The sequence below is a fragment of the Rhinopithecus roxellana genome, chromosome 7 (assembly GCF_007565055.1).
Source record: "Rhinopithecus roxellana isolate Shanxi Qingling chromosome 7, ASM756505v1, whole genome shotgun sequence".
NCBI classification, from domain to species: Eukaryota; Metazoa; Chordata; class Mammalia; order Primates; family Cercopithecidae; genus Rhinopithecus; species Rhinopithecus roxellana.
Window position 1 is genome coordinate 93,886,173 of NC_044555.1, and position 12,684 is coordinate 93,898,856.

At 41.6% G+C, this 12,684-nt stretch overlaps 1 protein-coding gene across 1 annotated transcript in view; it reads right to left on the reverse strand.

Annotated features, from left to right (window-relative positions):
- TMEM255A (transmembrane protein 255A) overlaps positions 1-12,684 on the reverse strand; it is a 52,945-nt gene that overhangs the window by 36,015 nt on the left and 4,246 nt on the right. The window contains exon 2 of the mRNA XM_010364050.2: positions 9,678-9,820. Coding sequence (XP_010362352.1) covers positions 9,678-9,820 — 143 coding nt within the window. The remainder of the gene's footprint in view (positions 1-9,677; positions 9,821-12,684) is intronic.

The following is a 12,684-nucleotide window of genomic DNA, read 5'->3' on the forward strand; positions in this document are numbered from 1 at the left end:
GTAGCTATGAATTATACCTAAGAAGAAACTCATGTGCCCAAAAACTAAAAGTAAAGGTCAACCATAGCTTTTCAGAGCCTGCCTATTTCAATTGCAATATCTATTACCTAGCGTGTGACTGGGAGTCAGTAAGAGACATATAATGATGAAAAGCACATGTTATATTTTTATCTTTATCTTTTTTTGAAAAAGACCTTCCACTTTGATGTGTAGATCACAAAATAAAGGTTTGCAAAAGCAATTTTGATGCCTCTGGCATACCAATCCAACTCAGGAAGTACTTTAGAAATCAGGAAGCACCTTAACCCACACTAAAAAAATTTTTAAAAATCTTTTTTTTTTTAAAGCCTATATTTGTGGTTGACCCACTGCAATTTATGTTAGCACTTATTCACCTCTTCTTCCATCCCTGCTTCATTTATGGACAGAAAGCATTCATTAAAGGGTGAACATAAATGGCAGTGTAAAACCCTAAAAAACAATTTTCCTGTCTAAGTGGCTGGGATTATGGCTTGGTATAACAGATCTCACTGCCCTCTCAGCTCTGCTATTAGAGGACTGAGTCTGCCAGTCTTAGATGAAAATGATCACTAACCGATAGTTGTTGATGGGGATGAAAGTGGAAGAAGTAAAAAGTGGTGAGAATGGACCAATAAATCTTAACACAAGTTCAGTGATGTAGTTACTTTCCTCTTTAGCCTCACTAATGGTCTGGGTTTCCATCTGCAGCCTTACTTTGACTCACAGGGACATCTATTTCAATTTGAGACCCCCAAGCCTTGCACCTAGGTTTGGGAATCTAACAGACCCAAGGGCTGGGCAGCAGCTTAGTAGGGCAGTGTAGGGGGACTGGGTGGTTGTCTCAGACCCCAAGAATGAGAGAATGAACGGAAGGAATGAATATAAATCTCCAGGACTCCTTGTGCAGGGCCACTCAGACAGCAATGTCTCTTGAGAAATAGATACTACAGTGCGTGAGGGTAATATCCAAGACTACTGAGAACATCCTCATTCAACAGTCAAGCTATGCCTGTCTCCCGCCTGGTCTTATTTCAGATATAATTAAAATATGTTGTCATAAAATATACTGATTAAAACTTAGTTATCACACTAGCCTGGCTTCCAACCCCAGCTCTTCTATGTCTGTGTAACTTTGAACAAACTGGTTAAGCTCTCTAAACCTCAATTTCCTTATATTGCAAAAATAGGAACCACAGTAGTGACTACCTTATAGGGCTTTTGTGAGAATTAACTAGGATGATACATTCAAAGAACTTTGCACAGCGCCTGGTACACAGTAAGTACTCAGTAAATATTACTTTGTTCTAGTGATTATTATTATTATTATTTTTAAAGTCATTTAACTTTTGAACCACTCTAACCCAATTTGAGCTGGAAAATCCTATAATTTTTTATAATGTGCTCTATTTTGTGCTAAGAGAGTTTCCTTGTTCTATCTTGTCTCCCCCTCTGATATGTTCCACGGCTTCTATTTTTTAGGAGAAAGTCCATGAATAGTCTGTGCTTTTGGCACTCTGGGCCACTTGTGGAGTTGAGAGAAATTGGGAGGCAGCTTCTTACAGGTTAAATAAGTCATTTTACTTAACAATTCATCAGCTTCCAAAGGTATTAACAGAATGTCTCCTGAATCATGATAGCAGTCTTTGTCCCAAGACAGGAAGCAAAAACACTCGTCCCCCCTCGCCGACCCCACTATTCTTCATACTCTCTCATGGCAAATAACTCTCTGATGGCAGTGACCAGAAGAGGTGGGTGGAAGTCTTGTGGAATTGTTTGGAAAGACAAGGCACTCCAGAACTGGAAATCCCAGGCCAGTCAGTTACTTCATCCAGTTCTCTCCCCTTTCCCTCTATTCTACTCTATTCCACTCCGATGCATTCAGTTTTCTGATGTTAACTACTAGCTTTATGTCAGATGAATAAGACGTGGCTACTGTCCTCCAAGAGCTCACAGTCTAGTAAGGGAGAGACAGACTGGGTTAAGGACCACAGACCAGGTAAAAACAAAGTGCTATAGGAGCAAGGAATAATTCGTGCAGCCAGAAATATAATATATTCCTAGCTCTGCTACTTATAAACTCTGTGCCCTTGGCCCAATTCCTTAACCACTCTGTGCTTTGGTTTCATCATCTATAAAATGGGAATCATGATAGAGCCTGCCATACAGGGTTGCTTTGAAGATTATATGAGATGAAGTATGTAGTGTGATTTGCATAAAGTAGGCTGCTAAATAAACGGTAGTTCTAAGGTTTCATAGAGAAGGAGACATTTTTATATGGGTTCAAAAGATGGATTAGAGCTCAGCAGGCAGGGAACTAATATGTATTGAGTCATGGCTGGAAGAATTCACTTACCTGGATGGCAGGTTAATGAACTCACCAGTGTTGCTAAAGCAATCTTCCATTTCATAAGCATTTTAAGTTAAAGAAGTACTTGCCCCCTAGTTTGGTCACATGAATATGACGGAGTGTGGTGGAATTGATATCATTCCCATTTGATAGACAGGAAAATGAAGGCACAGAGAATTGTAAGGATGTATGCCCTCTTATGGCAAGTTAATGGTAGGTCTGGGACTAGCCCTCGGGTCCCTGAATAACAACTTGCATTCTTTTAGCCACACTTTGCTGTGTTTGTGGCCAATGTTAGTAGAATAGTGACCTCCAAGTGATAAGGACCTAATTGTTGCTCCCTAGAGAAGAAGTTCTCTGCAAGGATGGGGTGAGAAGTCTTATTTGTGGAAGAGCTGAGGGGTTGAAAATAAAGAAGGGAAAACCAACAGTTTCCTTAAAATGGACAGCTGCTTCTAAACAATTGCTTGCTCCCCTGAGACCTCAGAAAGGTAAGCTCTGTTGTCTCCCCTCAAGAGCTTCATGGAATCATGTAATGTTCAGACCATTGGACCTCCATCTTGATTCCCCATTACCTGAACAAATAACTAGTTTGCTTTGTTTTGGCTGCCCTCCACTTGTGGGGAAAAAAAAAAGGACAGATGATTAGATATCAAAGTCAGATTCAAGGGCTTTTTTGAGGCTGGACTCTTGTCACCTATGCCTATTCCCGTTCACTGTCCCAGACATCTAGGACTAAGGCTAAAAAAATTAGTCATTAGGTAAATATTAATTGGACATCTACTCTGGCTGGCACTGTATTCAATCTGTGATTTAGAGGCCAGGAGGTGGGATGGGGTATGATCAAGACCACTCAAGCTGAAGGTATGATCAAGATCACTCAGGCTAAAGGAGCTCATACTATAATCAGGTAAACCAGTCCACAACCCCTTTCCATAATATTGAAATCCACAAAGCTCTTAAAACCAAAAAGTGTGTTTTTTTTTCTTGAATGTAACTAACTTGGTGGCAAAACCTGATCTTGAACTGATGTGAGGTTATATTGCCATCTTTTTAAAAAATATTATCATCTTTATCTCACTTAGTGTAAAAATCCATGTTTTATTATAGAAACACGAGGTGCTTGATTGTGGGATGCTTCTCAAGGCTCTACTTGATTGTTAGATAATATGTGGTATATGTACTGTATACTTTTTCTACTTTTTCTAAAATAAAAAGTCTAAATTCTGAATCCCATTTGACCCAAGGGTTCAGAGAAGGGATTGAGGACCTACATAAACAAAGCTAAATGAGAATATAGCCCCAACAGATGCCACAAAGCAGGACATAAGTATTTTCCAGCAACCATGAATAGGAGGAATATATGGTAGGGAGTTCAAAGATGGTAGACACCACTGTGGACCCCAGTATCTGAGAAATGTTTCTGCTGTGTCTTTAAGTTAGGATAGAACAGAGCACTGAGAGAGAGAGAGAGAGAGAGAGAGCGAGAGCGAGAGCGAGAGCGAGGAGGATATTTCAGGTGCAAGGAAAAAAATGTTATGATGGCCCCAAGGCAGAAAAGCCCAAGTCATGTTCAGAGTACTGTGAATTGACAATTTTGGCAAAAGAGAAGTAATGAGAGACTAGGCTGAGGGCATCTATGGAGAGCTCTGAATGACATGCCAAGGAAGCAACAGTGAGCCAATGAAGGTGAGAACCTTATGGTATTATAAAAGTCTTACCCAGCAAATCAAGATTCAAATGTATTTATTTATTTAGAGACAGGATCTCACTCTGTCACCCAGTCTGGAGTGCAGTGGTGCAAACAAGGCTCACTCTAGCCTCGAACTCCTGGACTCAGGCAATCCTCCTGCCTAAGCTTCCTGAGTAGCTGGGACTACAGACCTGAGCCACTGTGCCTAGCTAATTCTTAATTTTTTTTATAGAGACAAAGTTTTGCTATGTTGCCCAGGCTGGAGTGCAGTGGTATGATCCTAGCTCATTGCAGCCAGCCTCGACCTCCTGGGCTCAAGGAACCCCCTTGCCTCAGCCTCCTAAGTAGCTGGGACTACAGGTGTGCTAATTTTACCATCACACCTGGATAAATTTAAAATTTCTTGTAGAGATGGGGGTCTCACTATGTTGCCCAGACTGGTCTTGAATGCCTGGCCTCAAATGATCTTCCTGCCTTGGCCTCCCAAAGTGATGGGATTACAGTCATGAGCCACTGTACCCAGCCCAGGTGTCATTTAAAAAATGTACTTAGTAAGTTAGGGACTTATACTTTAGAATGAACTTAGATTTTAGAAACATTTTCAAACAAGAGGTAGAAACTTTTTCACCTCTTGTTGAAAATCTTTCTGCCTGGCCGGGCGCGGTGGCTCAAGCCTGTAATCCCAGCACTTTGGGAGGCCGAGACGGGCGGATCACGAGGTCAGGAGATCGAGACCATCCTGGCTAACATGGTGAAACCCCGTCTCTACTAAAAATACAAAAAAAAAAAAAAAAAAAAAAAAAAAAACAAAAAAACTAGCCGGGCGAGGTGGTGGGCGCCTGTAGTCCCAGCTACTCGGGAGGCTGAGGCAGGAGAATGGCGTAAACCCGGGAGGCGGAGCTTGCAGTGAGCTGAGATCTGGCCACTGCACTCCAGTCCGGGCGACAGAGCGAGACCCCGCCTCAAAAAAAAAAAAAAAAAAAGAAAAGAAAATCTTTCTGCCTAATACACAATTTACTACAAAATCCCACTATCCAGAGCTCCTTATGTTTCCTGAGCATTCATGTTAATTAAAATTTCTTTGGACTTTTCAGAGGAGTCTTTACATGTGAATCTGAGGCCACACTGATCTAAAGAAGGTTTCTGGGATATTGATTGTTTTGAGTGATCCCTGTTGTCCCCATCTCCTAATATCTCACAGTAACTCTGAAATGATTTTCAATTAACTGATTCTCCTACCCACTCCCTGGGAAAGGGGGCAGAAATTCTTGCTCTTTCCTAAAAAAGACTGAGGCTAGTATGGGCCCTAATAGTATCAATACAGCAGCTGAGGAGAGGGTGCAAGAATGAAAGGCTTGTCTCACTATCCAGGGGGCCAACTCCATCTTGTGGGTTGCTTGGGAAACACATTTAGAGGCCTCTTTTTCCTGCATCTAAGGTAAGAGAAAGGAGCAACCACCCTCCCCTGTCTCTTTCAGCTTCAGGCAACAAATGAAGCTCTTGGGTTTTCAGGCCTTCAGGGTAGAAAGCTCACCTGAACCCTCCTGGAATAAAATGCCTTGAATATTTGAGGCAGTAAAATTCTTAATCCAGTTTGTCTTTTTTTGTTGGTGTTCGGTTTTTCTTTCTGTTTTTTTTTTTTTTTTTCTATTTTTTTTTTTTGAGACAGGGCCTCACTCTGTCACCCAGGTTGGAGTGAAGTGGCGCGATCTCAGCTCACTGCAACTTCCATCTCCTAGGCTCAAGCGATCTTTCCACCTTAGCCTCCCACGTAACTGGGACTACAGGCTTACACCACAGGGCCAGGCTAATTTTTTTTTTTTTTTTTTTTTGTGGAGATGGGGTTTTGCCATGTTGTCTAGGCTGGTCTCAAACTCCTGGACCCAAGCGATCCGCCTGCTTCAGGCTCTCAAAATGCTGGGATTACAGGTGTGAGCCACCGCACCTGGCCGTTTTTAGTTTTTAAATTTTATTTATTTATTTATTTGAGACAGAGTCTTGCTCTGTTGCCCAGGCTGGAGCCCAGTAGGGTGGGTGATCATGGTTCACTGCAGCCTTAACCCCCTGGGCTCAAGAGATTCTCTCACCTCAGCCTCTCCAGTAGCTGGGACCAGAGGTGTGCACCACCATACTTGGCTAATATTTTATACATATACTTTTTGTAGAGATGGTGTCTCACCATATTGCCCAGGCTGGTCTTGAACTCCTGGCCTCAAGCTATCCTCCCACCTCAGCCTCCCTAAGTCCTGTGATTACAAGCATGTGCCACCGTGCCCAGCCTGGTTTTAGTTTTTTAAAACTTTACAGTTCAGCCTGTACAGACTAGCACATCTTTAAAGAGGCATGTGTGCATATGTCTCTTAGAACGATGATACCACATTCTAGCTCAGGTAGAATAGCTAACATGCCATGAGAATGCACCTCACTGTACAAAGATATTTCATTTGGCAAAATAAAGATGCTCCCGAAAAGCTTCACATGACTTAGAATTACGCAAATTGAGTTATATTTTAAGTATCTGAGATCACAATATTTAAATGATTTGCATGGTAAGTCTTCTTTTAATCTAATAACTTCTCCCTAATTTGTTTTGAAAATTTAAATTCTCATGTATTGTTAACACATTTAATCAAAGTCTAAAACATCAGAGTTCCGAATAAGCTGAAACTTTTCCACAGTTCTATACATTAGTAATTTATATTTAAAGTGACCAATTTGACAGTGCAGAATCTCCAGATGACACATTATGATCCTGGTTTTATTGCTAAGCATATTTTACTGTGTGTAAATTCTCCAGGTGGTTGCTAGCCCACCTGAATTAGACTCTTCCCCCCTCCCCCCCGGGATTCTTTCCCCTCTGGTGGATTCAACATGTATTACTTTCTCAATCAAAGGTTAGTTCATGAAAAGAAAATTCAGATTGCTGGGGCCCATGCAGACCAACTGAATCAGAATCTCTTGGGCTAGGGAGTAGAGATCTGCATTTTTCACAGGTTCACCAGGTCATTCTGATTCACATCAGAGTGGGGAAACCACCGGTTTAGAGTTTCTATAGTAACTCCCTAATAACCAAGCTATTCAATTAGTGAAAGTACCCCATTCCCAGACAAATCTGGATTCTCAGGCGTTTACTGTTTCTGAGGTATGAGTCGTAATTGTATTTGTTACTACGTGATCTGACCTATAAACTCAGATTTTTCTGCTATTCAATCTGCTATCTTTTCCCCTTTATTCTATGTAATTAAAATGCATTTTAAAGAAACAACATCCAGGAACTATGAGAGCACATTTTTAAAGGTTAAATCATGGGGGCACAGTATCTGTTAGGGATGGCTTTCCTATTAACACTTCCATATCAGCTCTTAGTGAACCACTCACATGCAAACACACGCCCCCACTGCTTCAACTTCCAGTGCTAACTGAACATCAGGTACTTGAATAACAGCAATCAGTCACCCTCTTTCCTTTGTTAACGTATTCCAACCTAGCCGCCCACGGTAAGATATTCCACAGAGAAGGTTCACAGCCACTGTTCATGAATAGGAGTTCATACTCTTAAATAACATGGAAAATACCTTCCCCTCACCCACAGAGACTCTGAATCTTGGCTTCAGCATTTGCTCATCAGTCAGAAATATTTTACTAATGCAGCTACCTGAAATACACAAAGTCACGCAGACCCTATAAATTGTTTTTCCAAGCCACCGAAATGCTATCTTACCCACTCTGTTCCTCCCCGCACACCCCCCCCCGCCTCCCGCCGGCTTCACTTGTGTTTAAAAATAAAACCCAATTCTGCTGACGACTGGTTTTCTTGCCTCACCACAGGAAGTGGACTGGGTGAGTTCTCACATCACATGTTTAACAGAGGGCACCAAACAGTGTCTGTGGGTCACCTGCCCTCAGCTGGGAGGAGCCCTGCCTGCCCTGGAGCTGTGGAGGCACTTCCCCCAGCAGCCTTCAGCTCCAGGAAGGCATAGCCTACCGCCCACGTTAGGTCCCAGCTTCTCAAGAACTATTGAGGAGGCTGACTGTGGAATGAAATCAGTGACCTAGGCAACAGGCTCCAGGCTTGGTCACTCATAGCTCTGGCTTGTCCAAGACATCATCTTTAATCTCTTCCTCTTGCTTTGCTTCTTTCTCCAATCCCCATCTTTCTCTCTCCCCCTCCCCTCTCTCATTTCATTTCAAAGAGAAATGAAACAAAACAACAACAGAAGATACATCTGACCTCTTTGCTGTACTAAAATACTTATTAACTGAACTGTCCTAAACTTCCTTCTGCTCTCTAGCAATTGAGGAGCCATTTAATTGATATTTAAAATATGATCTCACCTCTAGAGTTAGGTTTTTGGGTTCAACAGCAGTGTACGTAGACTCAAATGAAGTTTTGGTTTTTCTAATGCAACTAGTTTAGCAGTCTCCAAAGGGAACTGCATGCACCCTAGAGTAGATAAAACAATCCACTGGAATACGGCTGTTTCCTATTTATTGTTTATCTAAAATAATAAGAAAGAAACCAAACATTACTAATATTTAATAAACAGACTGTCACTGGCACCCTCTGTCCGTGTGAATGTTAGGTGATCAGGTGAGCTATCCTTCTGAAGGAGGGCAAGTTCCAAGCAGCAAAGGGTTGATGGTGGGGCATTTTATGTATGCCTGGATTGTATTATCCAATTTTAACGAAGCTAGTCCCAACAAAATGGATAAAAGGCTTGAAAAGATTCCTCTTGAGACACCAGAAGTTGAAGATGACCCTAATAATGTAAGCAAACGGAAGCAACAAGAAAATGGCAGAGTTTGATACTTCCAACTCCCAGCTTTTTTGTCAGCCAAATTGTGAGACTGACATTTAAAAATATGACTCCAATGACAATCTAATCATATGGGATAAGAAGGCAGCCAAAAATATTCACAATTATCTACTGGGCCATTTGAAATAAGGATTTAAAGCCACTGTCTTTAATGACAAATTTCATGCTAAGTGCATATTATCTGGTGACATTTTAGTTTGTGTTCACATGAAGATGTTAAAAGTTATTGTATACTTAATTTTTATCTAATTTTTGAATGTTCATTTTTATATAAGTTTTATGAACATGTATATATATATATAATTTATAAGTGAATAAATATATATATATTTTAAGAATATATCTTCCACAACTTTTTCTGATAGGAGTGCAGGATCACTTTGGAGATCAGTGCTGTTGGTCAGAGTGTCAAGCTGCCAGGATCCTCAGATTTCAGGTAAGATCAGATGACCTCTATTATATATGGGAATGCAGATGCCTGGAGAGAAAGGACCTTAGCCTAAGGTTAACACTGATAGTTAGTAACATCTCCTAAACCAGAAACCTGGGTCTTAAGGAGTGAGATGACTTGCTCAGGATCACACTGTTAGATAGGGATGGTGCTGGATTCTTCTGATTTTCAGTCCAGTGTTCTTCTTAGCAGGCCCAGAGTTGCCTCTCTACATAAATATAGAGAGATATAAAGGAGGAAATCTGAGCAAACACTAGACACTCAAACAGAATCGAAAACTATCAGAGCAGAGCCAGAATTTCTGTAGACAGCAAGCTACTGCGACCTACCTGTGCCTTCTATACTTACAATAACTCCTGGGTAATAACCTCCTACAGTCACATTCTGGGTCCTGGTGGTTGCAGCAAGGCCCACTGTGAGAATTAACACGGACACAATAAGCAAAGTCACGGTGACATAGATGGAGTTTCGTTTCCTCCGATTGAATGCTCCTGAAAGCACAGAAAGAAACTAAAATTGCTCATTTCAGTTGGGGAAAGGACTGACTTAAAGAAAAAAACACTGAGAAGGTTTTCCTTTCCTATTCCTACTGGTAACTGAAGTTATCTTTGGTGGTGATGGTGGGGGAGTGTCATGGGGAAGGGATAGAGCATTAGTTTTTGCAGTCATCAGGTGCCACTTCTATAATAAAAAATGTATTTCCAGTTTGAAAATAAACAACAGAAGAAATTTCACCAGTGAGTGCTCCTGGCACTCTATAAAAGATGTGTCATAACTACTTAGTAGAGTGGTTTTTTAGACCAAATTAGAAGGCATATGATAAATGGGAAGTGTGTGGGGGGGTATGAAATGAAAACATTTTAAAGCCAATACCCAACTAAAGAGATTTTTTTCATAAGCTAGAGATATGAAATTTCATTTTCAGTGTAAATATCACAGCCAAGCCAAGTTACTGGGATTTTTTTTTCATTTATTTCTGACATTTGCCACCTCATGTATAAACTTTAAAATGGTATATTGGCAAGATTTGTCACATAACAAATGTGTGTAATAAAGTGAGTGTTTGGAGGCCATTAGTCCACAAAGATATGTATCGGGGGAGGTAGGTGGGAAGGATTATAACTTATACACGTTTAGGCTTATGTGAGGGTGACATAAATATAAATGATGAGAAAGCCATTCTCCCGCTCAGGGCTTATCAGACATGATAGTGCAAACCAATATTTTTTTGAAAACAGGATTATTAAGTCAGATAGAAAAATGGTATCTAAGCTCACTTTTTAATTTAATTTTTTTTAAAGGAACCGAGCACTGTCCCACACTCTGCAGGGATTTCTCAGGCATAGGGAGAGGGCCTTCAACAGGACATATCAGGGGAGAGTTACCACCTAGGAGTTCTTAAAAAAAAAAAAAAAAAAAAAAAGCAAATGAGAAGGGTCTAGCTCCCTAGTGGAGGTGTGGAGCATGAGGAGGATGAAGCAGTGAGGACCCCGATGGAGTCGCCCACTCACGTGGCTTGACTGTCATTTATGGCCCTAAAGAGATCACTTGAGTCTGTCCATGAAGACCCTGTCATTCTGGAAGACGTCACTGCAGCCTCAGGAAGCAGGTGTTGAGAGAAGCCATGCAAACTGTTCCACAGGGAAGTGGGGGAGAGGGGATGGAGGAAGGGGGAGGAGGTCAAGGAAACCAAGCGAGACCCAGGAGGCAAGGTGGTGGTGAGACAGAGGGGCTGTGGCTGGCCTTGCAGCCCCCTGCAGATATCCCCTCTTGTATGGAAGAAAAGCATTGGGAGTATCACCCAGGCTTAACCCCACCATCCGTCTTGTCTTCCCCAGTACAGTCCCTGCTGAAGTCTCCAAGGGAGGTGGGAGGGGCTGGCGGTCTCCCCTGACATCAGCCTCGAAAATGAGGGATGTGACTCATCAGGGTCATTTCTAATATGGGACTATTCTAAGACTATTTTTCATTGAAATGTAGAAGTGGTTTGAACGTTTGTAGGTATCTACAATGCTAAAGCACCATGTCTCACCCTGGGGAAGAGGTAAGAAGAGTTGGCAAATGAGACTCCTCTTTAAAGAGACCTGAGTCCAGCCTCCAAGGGACAAAAACATAAAGGCCCACTAGAGACACCTGTAACATCAGGGCCCTTTCATGACAGAGCTATTAGGGATGCAAATGGGAGCTGACTAATGGTAAACACATGAGCAAAGCTGGGAGCTCTGGACTGCATGGTACTGGGAAAGGAATAGTAGAGGGGTTGGGGAAGGCCAGGAGTTATTTCTTCTGTTTACCTGAAGTGTAGTTATCCTTCCTTTTGATTTTGAGGGACCCTAAATGAGTCTCTAAACCAGAGTGCCTAAGTTTATTTGATGGTAGATACTTCTCAGTGAATCTGTGAGTTGGTTCTACAGAGGGGCTCTAACATAAACTTACCAACACGGCCTCCCATTCTTACATCTTCCCTTCGCTTTTGTCACTCACACAATCTCTAGCCTTCCCCTGCCCCAGATTGGCAAAAGAGGGTGAGGGAACATTTGGATACACCACGGATATCTTTGTGACACGGAAGTGTCTCAACACCTTACCCAGAAAACATGTAACCTTAGAGACTAAATTGGAGAAGTGTGTGTGCATGCATGGTCTTTTTAATTTTTGTTTGTTTGTTTGTTTCATTTGCCTGCTCCTTCCCCACCAGCTGGCCTTTAATCTTATTCACAGCTCTTGAGTCTTCTTTGCAAATAATCACTCTAACTTTTAAAAGCGCAGGAAGGGCCAGGTCAGAAAAGTGACTCAGCAAACCACATAGTGTCATTTGAAAATCTTTTTTCCTGCTTTAGAAACTGAATTGAAAATTCAGTCACTTGAGCAACCCAGGCAAAGATCCCACAGCCCCACAGGGGCCTTGCCTCCAGATAGGATTTGCTTTGGGTAAAATTTCTAAGAAAACTCTTCCCATCACCAGGTCAAATATCTAATCTCTGTCCCCTCACGAGCATCCTTCCCTGTCACCACTTATTTTATATTATAAGGACTATACTTGTGTAACATGAAATTATTTCTAGTTGCACTTGGGAAATTGACTGTTTTAAGGAACTCTCTCCCAGGATGACTCGTTTTGAAAATGAAGAATCACCCCTCAATTTATCTTTAGTGTCAATTTGACTCAATAAAATTCACATCTACTTAGAGCAAGACATACCCATTTTCTGAAGGTGTGGCCCAGGCTTCTAAAAGGCAGTTTATTGTGTCTGCTTAGGACATTTTCCTGGTGGTTGTTTTATTTTAGAAGGGAGAAGTACAGCCCTGTTCTTGTTTGGGTACAATTTGGGGCTTGCCTTAGATGTTTCTGTAA